The sequence below is a fragment of the Bombina bombina genome, chromosome 6, assembly GCF_027579735.1.
Source record: "Bombina bombina isolate aBomBom1 chromosome 6, aBomBom1.pri, whole genome shotgun sequence".
NCBI classification, from domain to species: Eukaryota; Metazoa; Chordata; class Amphibia; order Anura; family Bombinatoridae; genus Bombina; species Bombina bombina.
In genome coordinates, this window is record NC_069504.1 from 1,079,627,130 (window position 1) to 1,079,637,974 (window position 10,845).

A 10,845-nucleotide genomic window follows, 5' to 3' on the forward strand; every position below is an offset into this window, starting at 1 on the left:
CAAAAATGACCGGAAATTACACACTTGCATCACTAATGACGCCGCCGTGTGACGAAGTTGCGTCAAAAACGTATTTTTCCGCGCCAAACAAGTTCGCACCAAAAATGACGCAATAAAGTCTAACATTTGACGCACCCGCAGGCCTAACACCCGCAATTGCATAAAGTGGTTAAATTGAAAAAAGACTAAACCCCAGGTAAGAAATACATTTCTTAAAGTGTTTATATTCCCAAATATGAAACTGACAGTCTGCAGAAGGAAATACATGAACCTGACTCATGGCAAATATAAGTACAATACATATATTTAGAACTTTATATAATTTGCATAAAGTGCCAAACCATAGCTGAGAGTGTCTTAAGTAAATGAAAACATACTTACCAAAAGACACCCATCCACATATCAACGTAGAAATCTTAGCACAAACTTACTTCACCACCTCCATAGGAGGCGAAGTTTGTAAAACTGAATTGTGGGTGTGGTGAGGGGTGTATTTATAGGCATTTTGAGGTTTGGGAAACTTTGCCCCTCCTGGTAGGATTGTATATCTCATATGTCACTATCTCATGGACTCTTGCCAATTACATGAAAGAAACCGTGGACAGTGAAACCTTAGGCACTTTTGGTAATATCATAATACACAGCAAATGTCCCATACACAAGAACCCTCTGATTGGTTTTCCACATTAGTATTTCTCATAAAGTAGCTAAAGCTGATCAAGCTGCTTTGAGAAAAGTATTTGTTATGTGGCATTCTGCATTGTCAAATCATGAAATCAGAGCTGGCATTTAATAGACAGACTTAGTTCTAGATGCTTTTTAAAGTAAATACATTTTTCTGATTAGTTAATTCCATTGACTAATTTAAAAAAAAACAGGAAGGCTTGATTTTAACAGTTATTACAACCATCCACAATTGTGATTGGGTTGTCATGTTAACCCATCAATATTGTAATATTTTCTGTAAACAGAAGAATATGTATTTCTATCCTAAGATATGGAGAGTCCTCTACATAATTCAATGACTAGTGGGAATATCACTCCTGGCCAGCTGGAGGAGACAAAGAGCACCGCAGCAAAGCTTTAATATGTCACTCCCCTACACATAATCCCCAGTCATTCTCTTTGCCTGTGTCAAAGGAGGAGGTGGTAAAGTTTGGTGTCTGAAGAAATTAATTCCTTTTTCTGGTACTTTTCCCTGCAAGCAAGGATTTTGGTTTAGCTGAGTCGATGTCAATCTCTTCAGTAGAGTAGTGGTGGCTTTTAAGCAGTTAGGAAGTTGTGAGGTAGTCCTTGCTTTGTTTTCTAACACATTGCTGCCCATGGTACAGAAAGCCAGAGTTGGTTACTCTGTTCTTTCTTTCTTTTACAAGATATGATGAGTCCACGGATTTCCTCCTTACTTATGGGATATCGACCTCCTGGTCAGCAGGAGGTGGCAAAGAGCTCCACAGCAGAGCTGCATAAATAGCTCACCCCTTCCTCCCCAACCCAGTCATTCTCTTTGCCTGTGTTAGTGATAGGAGTGAGGTAAAGTTAGGTGTTAGTTTAGATTCTTCAATCAAGAGTTTTTTATTTTTAAATGCTGCCAAAGTGTACTATTTCTTCTTTAGAGCAGCTTCTGCAGTTATAGCCTTTTGGCTATGGGAACTGGTGGGGTTTTAGCCTCACTGCGCCTCCCATTCTTCTGCTGCTCTGATGTGATGGCCTTAGATGAAACATAACTAAGACCCTTCTATCTTCACAGGACCTCAGGAGGAAAAGAGGACCTCTTGACACTGTGAATTATCATGCTGTTCCTCAGCATGGAGGTAAGTGCAGTCTTTTATTCTGGGACTAAAAGGCTTCTCTTTCACAATATGCAGATTCTCATTAGTTAAAACGAGAACAGACACATTGTTATTTCCTGCAGACATTCTAGAAGGGATAAACTAGAAGCCCTGGGGAATGGATGGTGTTTTTGCACTGTATAATTTATTGGGCACTCTATGTTTAATGGTGGCAGGTGTAAAACATTAGAGGTGGCTGACGCGGGAGATTTTGGCATATGTTTTAGACTGTTCAGACTCCGGTTAATGGCGGTTCAGTGTGTATATACGCCACGGAGCTGCGGAGTTATGTTACGCCCACGAAGGCGGGGCAACATCACGACTGTGGCTTACATCAATCATCAGGGAGGAACAAGGAGTTCCTTAGCGATGACAGAAGTATCCAAGATAATTCGGTGGGCGGAAGCTCACTCTTGTTATCTGTCAGCAATCTACATCCCAGGAGTGGACAACTGGGAGGCTGATTTTTTGAGCAGACGGACGTTTCATCCGGGGGAATGGGAACTCCATCCAGAGGTCTTTGCCACCCTGATTCTCAGGTGGGGCAGACCGGAATTGGATATGATGGCGTCTCATCAGAATGCCAAGCTCCCAAGATACAGATCCAGATCAAGGGATCCTCAGGCCGAACTGATAGATGCCTTGGCAGTGCCTTGGTCGTTCAACCTAGCTTATGTGTTCCCACCGTTTGCTCTCCTTCCCCAGGTGATTGTACGGATCAAACAGGAGAGGGTTTCGGTGATTCTAATAGCTTCTGCGTGGCCTCGCAGGACTTGATATGCCGATCTGGTGGAGATGTCCTCTCTGCCGCCGTGGAAGCTTCCATTGAGGCAGGACCTTCTCATTCAGGGACCCTTCCATCATCCGAATCCAATTTCTCTGCAGCTGACTGCTTAGAGATTGAACGCTTGATTTTATCTAAACGGGGGTTCTCTGATGCGGTCATTGATACTTTGATTCAGGCACGTAAACCTGTTACTAGAAATATTTACCTTATGTTATGGCGTAAATATCTTTATTGGTGCAAATCCAAGGGCTACTCATGAAGTAGGGTTAGGATTCCCAGGATTTTATCTTTTCTCCAAGAAGGATTGGAGAAAGGGTTGTCAGCAAGTTCCTTAAAGGGACAGATTTCTGCTTTGTCTATTGTGCTACACAAGCGTCTGGCAGATGTTCTAGATGTTCAATCTTTTTGTCAGGCACTGACTAGAATCCGGCCTGTGTTTAGACCAATTGCTCCTCCTTGGAGTTTGAATTTAGTTCTTAATGTTATTCAAGGGGTTCCGTTTGAACCCATACATTCCATAGATATTAAGATATTATCTTGGAAAGTTTTATTTTTGATTGCTATTTCTTCTGCTCGCAGAGTTTCTGGGCTTTCGGCATTACAATGTGATTCTCCTTATTTCCCATGCTGATAAGGTGGTGTTACGTACCATACCTGATTTTCTTCCTAAGGTTGTTTCTAACAAGAATATTAATCAGGAAATTATTGTTCCTTCCTTGTGTCCTAACCCTTCTTCTAAGAAGGAGCGTCTGTTACATAATTTGGATGTAGTCCATGTCTTGAAGTTCTACTTGCAGGCAACTAAGGATTTTCGTCAAACATCTTCATTATTTGTTGTGTTTGCTGGGAAACGTAGGCGTCAGAAGGCTACGGCTACCTCTTTTTCTCTTTGGCTGAGGAGTATCATCCGTGTTGCATATGAGACTGCTGGACAGCAGGCTCCTGAACGAATTACGGCCCATTCTACTAGAGCTGTGGCTTCCTCATGGGCATTTAAAAATTATGCTTCTTTTAAACAGATTTGCAAGGCTGCAACTTGGTCGTCTCTTCACACTTTTACAAATTTTACAAATTTGATACTTTTGCATCGTCTGAGGCTGTTTTTGGGAGAAAGGTTCTTCAAGCAGTGGTGCCTTCCGATTAGGTTCCTGACTTGTCCCTCCCTTTTCATCCGTGTCCTATAGCTTTGGTATTGTATCCCATAAGTAAGGATGAAATACGTGGACTCGTCATATCTTGTAAAAGGAAAGGAAATTTATGCTTACCTGATAAATGTATTTCTTTTACGATATGACGAGTCCACGGCCCTCCCTGTCATTTTTCTAAGACCGGTTTTTACTTTTATTTTTGTTAAACTTAAGTCACCTCTGCTCCTTGGCTTTTCCTTTCTCTTCCTAACTTCGGTCGAATGACTGGGTTGGGGAGGTAGGGAGGAGCTATTTATGCAGCTCTGCTGTGGAGCGCTTTGCCTCCTCCTGCTGACCAGGAGGCGATATCCCATAAGTAAGGATGAAATCCGTGGACTCATCATATCGTAAAAGAAATAAATTTATCAGGTAAGTATAAATTTCCTTTTTTCTACAAGTCTCTGTAAGGAGTGTGTGTCCTTTCATGCCTTGTGAGCTGTCTTCCTGCCGGACAGCTAGACTTGCAGGTAAGTGCTTTGGTCTTCTAGGTTTTTGAGACTTCCACTTCAGAAGAATTTCATATGCAGTAGATGGGGACATTTTTTAAACTCCTTTATACAGGATTTTTTTTGGCCGTGGGCAGGCACGTTGAGACTAGGGATTAATCTACCCTTTATTGGGATGTTTTTCCTTGTTGGGCTAATTTTCTTGAAATACTTTATTAGTATGTGTGTGGTGCTTTATACAGGGATTTATGTATAAACTTAATATTTGGCAGTTGATTTTCTTTGCTTGCTTAGGTATAACAGGCTAACTGTCTTGGGGAATTGCAGTGGTGCCATACCTGGACGACATATTGGTTTAGGCACCATCTTTTCAACAAACAAACTCTCATACAGAGAACTTGTTGTCTTTTCTATATTCCCACAGTTGGAAAGTGAATCTGGAAAAGAGTTCCCTTGTTCCAGCTACAAGGGTGGTTTTCTTAGCGACCATAATAGTTTCCCTATCTATGAAAATTTTTCTGACAGAGGACAGAAAATCCAAAATTCTCTCCTCTTGCCTCTCTCTTCAGTCTACTGTTCGGCCATCAGTGGCTCAATGTATGGAGGTAATTGTTCTGATGGTCTCTTCCATGGACATCATTCCCTTTGCTCAATTCCCTTTGAGAGCTCTGCAATTATGCATGCTCAGACAATGGAACGGAGACCATTCGGATCTGTCTCAGAGGATAGATAAAGACCAGTCGACACAAGAGTCTCTCCCTGTGTTGGCCTTCTCAGGACCATCTGTCTCAGGGCACATGCTTCCGGAGACCTTTCTGGGTGATTGTGACCACGGACTCCAGCCCAGCAGTCTGGGACTCGTTAAGGGCACAGGGACTATGGACTTCTCATTAACATCTTGGAGTTGACAGCGATTTACAATGCTCTGATGGCTTGGCCTCAATTGTCTTTTTCCCGGTTTATCAGGTTTCTGTCGGACATCACCACCTCAGTGGCTTACATCAACGACCAAGGAGGAACTTGGAGTTCCTTAGCCATGAAGGAGGTGGCATAGATTATTTAATGGGTGAAAGCTCACATTTGTTGTCTATCTTCCATCCACATTCCTGGAGTGGACAACTGGGAAGTGGATTTCCTGAGCAGACAGAGATTTCATCCCGGGGAGTGGGCTCTCCATCCGGAGGTGTTCTCTAGGTTAACCCTCAAATGGGGGGTGCTGGAGTTGGATCTGATGGTGTCTCGGCAGAACGCCAAGCTTCCATGGTACTGTTCAAGGTCAAGAGATCCCCAGGCCGCTCTTATAGATGCTCTGGCTGTTCCTTGGGATTTCAATCTAGCATACCTGTTTCCCCCGTTTGCGCTCCTTCCACAAGTTATTGCTTGTATCAAACAAGAGAGAGCATTGGTAATTCTAATAGCTTCTGCATGGCCTCGCAGGATCTGTATGCAGACCTAGTGAAGATGTCATCTCTTCCGCCTTGGAGGTTGCCTCTGAGGAAGAACCTTCTAACTCAGGGTACATTCTTCCATCCAAATCTCATTTCTCTGAAACTGACTGCTTGGAGATTGAATGCTTAGTTCTGTCTAAACGTGGATTTTCTGAGTCGGTCATTGAGATCATGATCCAGGCTCGCAAGCCTGTTACTCAAACAATTTACCATAAGATATGGTGTAAATACCTTTATTGGTGTTAATCTATGGACTACTCCTAGAATGTTGTCTTTTCTCCAGGAAGGTCTGGAGAAAGGGTTGTCAGTCAGTTCTCTGAAAAGTCAGATTTCTGCATTATCTATTTTGTTACACAAGCGTCTGGCGGATATGCCAGATGTTCAATCTTTTTGTCAGCCCCTGGTCAGAATCAGGCCTGATTCCACTCAGGCTGTCTCCTCTTTCAAAAATTAAGCTTCTGTGGAACAGATTTCAAAGGCTGCAACTTGATCCTCTCTGCATACTTTTTCCAAATTTGATACTTTTGCCTCGGCTGAGGACTCTTTTGGGAGAAAGGTTCTTCAAGCGGTGGTGCCTTCTGTCCAGATCTGCCTGTCTTGTTCTTCCTCCCTGTTCATTCTGTGTCCTCTAGCTTGGGTATTGGCTCCCACTAGTAAGTGAATGACGTAGTTGACTCATATTTTAGGAAAGAAAACAAAATTTATGCTTACCTGATAAATTTTTCTTTCTTTCCAGATATGGAGATTCCACCACCCCTCCCTTAATTAAGACAGTTATTTTTTAAACCTCAGGCACCTCTACACCTTTGTGTTATTCCTTTTAACATTTCCCTTCATTCGAATGACTGAGGATTATGGGTAGGGGAGTGACACGTTTTGTTGTGATGCTCTTTGCCTCCTCCTGCTGGCCAGGAGTGCTATTCCCACTAGTATTCGAATTACGTCATGGACTCTCCATATCCGGAAAGAAAGAAATTTATCAAGTAAGCATACATTTTGTTTTTAGGTACCAGGCATCTAGAGATTGGGGTCAAATATCCAGACTGTAGAATTTTAAATTTATCTTACAGCAGAAGATATAGCATTTGGACCAAAATTTTCTTGTGTTATAGGTTGTCTTGTCCAAATTTGTGAGACAAATGAGTGACCTTCTGCCAGCTACCCTTTACATACCATATTTGAAGATGCTTTGTGGATTGGCCAGTGGTCCCCAGTGTGCCCATTACTGCTTTAGTCTACTGAAAGCCAATGGGAGCAGTCATGGTAAGTGATATCTCCATGTTAATTGAGTGTGTAAACTAATTTAGTTTATGGTGTTGGGGGGTTGGATTGATGTGACAATTCTAAATGTTTCTTACAGTTTTTAGCAGTTTAACATTTATATAGCACAACTAAAAAAACGACCAGATCCACATATATGCAAGTTAAAGGGACATAAAATCAATCTTCAGTCTCTCTAAAACCATGTCCCTTTCCTACAGAACATGCATCTCTTGACATGGACATGGTGTTGGCATCCCACTCTCTTCCTGCTGTACCTTACAGCACTCCCTTCCTGTTTCCATCTTTTAAAGCTCATGTCATGTGTACAGCACACGGTACATGTTGATGGGTCACCTACAATATGTCTAGATCCCTGGTTACCTCAGTTTCTCTACCCTTACCCTCAGTTATGGTGGTTTTAATTTTGCTGTTGACAATGCCACTAACCATGGATTGTCAAAGCTTCTCCAACAAATTTGTTCTTTCGGTTTCTCACCATGTTTCTTGTTTTTGACCACTAGCTGTTAACATGCAGCATCATTACACCTACTGCTTTCCTACACATTCATAGACTTTGTAATGTTCAGGGTTTTTCTCCATGTTACCCTATAATATTGTAAAAGTTATTTTTAATGGTATTTGAAATTAACAGTTGTGCTTTTGAAGTACAATATTTATGTCCCTTTTAGCTTTCTGCTTTTAAGTGACAAGAGCTTTTGAATCCATTGCACTGAGATTTGTTTATGGTAAAATTACATACTTGATGACGTAGCCTGGTAAGATGGTTTCTTTCTTTAATCCTAGCTGAAAACTTGCAAGCAGCAGGTGGAAGTCCAGTATCCTGGGAGCACTTTTTCCGCTCCCTCATGCTGTATCATGAGCATCTTCGAAGGGACATGCCAAGTGCTGATAGCATCCATCAGCGTCATCCTCAACTTCGAGGCATCACTCAGCGTGAACTGGATGGACTCATCGCCTGCTTGCAACTCACCGCTAAAGTCATAGAATGGGTTGGTTTTCTACTTACTCTAGCTTCTTTTAGTTTCATTTCTTTCTTTCTTTTTTCACCAAGCTTCTCTTCAAAAATACTTTAAACATTAGTAAATGTGATAGGAAAACAGTAAGTACCTTGCATTTTAATAAAGGCTTTGCTGTTTCTTTGTGTTGATCAATGTTTTGCTTGTATTTTCAGAGTGAAAGTGCTCGTCTGGCTCTTTGTGAGCATGCCCAGTGGACTCCTGTGGTTGTTATTCTAGGGCTCCTGCAATGCAGTATCCCACCCATCCTTAAAGCAGAACTCATAAATACCCTAGCTGCATTTGGGAAATCTCCAGAGATTGCAGCTTCTCTCTGGCAGTCCCTGGAATATACCCAGGTAAGTCACAGCAGTGAACTTATTAACATATGTATATTTATTTCTACATATATATATTTATTCCACAACATGTTTAATATATGTTTAAAGAAAAAAAAACATTCCGCCGTTAAACACTGCCTCTTTATCATAATGAAGATTAGTGTTCAAAAATATTTTTAAAATGTTGTATTTGCCATAGCAAAAAAACTTGTACTGTAGCAACCTTTAAAATTTAACAATGCTATTTCCATTAAAATAATTAATGGTGAAGAAAACATTTTTCTTTTCAGAAAACATAAGGAATGCAGGTCTATGCACAGTTAAATTTGTTCTCATGAAATGTTTACATTTAGCGGACAACACCGTCAACACTGGTTTAGAAAGGGCAAAAATTGTAATGTGGCATGATTTTAAGGGTTCCAGACAATGTGCATAGTAATAAATTAAAAACCGGGTGCCGTTTTCGGCAATGTAACTTGCTATTACACCCTACATCCTTTTATACTTATTAGGTGTGTGTTTCACTATTTTGCGGTCATTATTAGCATTGATGTAACCTGTTTTTGTTTTTTGTCTTTTTTTTTTTTTTTTTTTTTTTTTTTTTTTAAACTAGATCCTTCAGACTGTTAGAACTTCTGGACAGAGCCAAGGAGCAGGGATTGAGGTATAGTCTTATCTTTAGATAATATAGAATAATTAAAGGTTGTTTAAAGTCAATGCCCATTGCTCTTTTGTCATTTTATACATGGCTACTAACACTTACTCAAGTTGAATTGAGTGAAAGGAGGAATTTCACAATGCTAAAATTTGCAGCTTGCAGTCTATATAGAATCTGAGAAACAGATCTGTGCGTGTCGAACAGCTTAAGCAGAGTGAAAGTGTAGAAGGAGAAGGTATCAGGGCTGATTTTCTCGTTATCTCCACAGCTAGCTTTTACTGGGTTAAGCTGGTTTCTGGCTGTGTCTGAGATTAACGTATTAACGTACTCCTTCCAGGATCACTAACACCAAAATTAGCAAACTCACAATAAAGACTGTGTCCACCTTGGGACTTTGGACAAACCTTATAACCAAGGAGTTACAAAAAGACGTTGGGAGGATACAATGGATTGCTAAAATTATTTTTCTTACGGCTCATGGGACTTATCACCTAGTTCTGTGGATGTCATTGTGGGCTATCTTTTCGTCAGTCCTACGGCCTACGGAACTGACTATCCTCCATCAGTGGACATTCTGCGATAAGTATAACGAATTTGCTGCAATATTTGCTAACTGACTGTTCAGACAATCTTGCAGTTTGTTATGATGTGCTAATTTCTTTCCTTTTTTGGTATTTGGTGCATTTATATATGGTGGGATATGTATTTCACTATCTCATTATTATGATGACAATACAGGCTATATGTAAGATGTGCACAGTATTTTTGTTATAGTGTATGTTAACTATGATGATATAGTAAAAAGGTTTATTAGACTAAGAGTGCTGCTATAAGGTTTCTTTACTTTTCTTTTATTATTACATACTTTAACTATCTTAGACCTTAGCACCGATATTAATATATATCTTAAGTCTTAACCCATTATTGACCAGAGCAGAGCTATATTGTGATTACATAGAAATGTAGTAACTTTCTTTGTGTGAGTGTTTCTCATTACATTTTGTTTACTACATATATAGTAGGAGACGGCTAGATAGCCAAAACGTTTTCTCCAACATAGGTGTGTCCGGTCCACGGCGTCATCCTTACTTGTGGGATATTCTCTTCCCCAACAGGAAATGGCAAAGAGCCCAGCAAAGCTGGTCACATGATCCCTCCTAGGCTCCGCCTTCCCCAGTCATTCTCTTTGCCGTTGTACAGGCAACATCTCCACGGAGATGGCTTAGAGTTTTTTGGTGTTTAACTGTAGTTTTTATTATTCAATCAAGAGTTTGTTATTTTAAAATAGTGCTGGTATGTACTATTTACTCTGAAACAGAAAAGAGATGAAGATTTCTGTTTGTATGAGGAAAATTATTTTAGCAACCGTTACTAAAATCGATGGCTGTTTCCACACAGGACTGTTGAGAGGAATTAACTTCAGTTGGGGGAAACAGTGAGCAGACTTTTGCTGCTTGAGGTATGACACATTTCTAACAAGACGATGTAATGCTGGAAGCTGTCATTTTCCCTATGGGATCCGGTAAGCCATTTTTATTACATAAGAAAAAAAGGGCTTTTAAGACTGTAGACATTTTCTGGGCTAAAACGATTGATATATAAGCATATTTTAATACTTCATAGCTTTGAGGAATTATTTTATTCTTGGGAATTATGTAAAATAACCGGCAGGCACTGTATTGGACACCTTATCCTCTAGGGGCTTTCCCTAATCATAGGCAGAGCCTCATTTTCGCGCCTCTATTGCGCACTTGTTTTTGGGAAGCATGACATGCAGATGCATGTGTGAGGAGCTCTGATACACAGAAAAGACTTTCTGAAGGCGTCATTTGGTATCGTATTCCCCTTTGGGCTTGGTTGGGTCTCAGCA

The 10,845-nt window shown here is 40.6% G+C and overlaps 1 protein-coding gene across 1 annotated transcript in view; it reads left to right on the forward strand.

Annotated features, from left to right (window-relative positions):
* Positions 1–10,845, forward strand: part of NUP205 (nucleoporin 205) — a 373,309-nt gene that overhangs the window by 106,493 nt on the left and 255,971 nt on the right. Inside the window, exons 11-14 of the mRNA XM_053719689.1 lie at positions 6,810–6,960; positions 7,765–7,970; positions 8,153–8,335; positions 8,931–8,981. Coding sequence (XP_053575664.1) covers positions 6,810–6,960; positions 7,765–7,970; positions 8,153–8,335; positions 8,931–8,981 — 591 coding nt within the window. The remainder of the gene's footprint in view (positions 1–6,809; positions 6,961–7,764; positions 7,971–8,152; positions 8,336–8,930; positions 8,982–10,845) is intronic.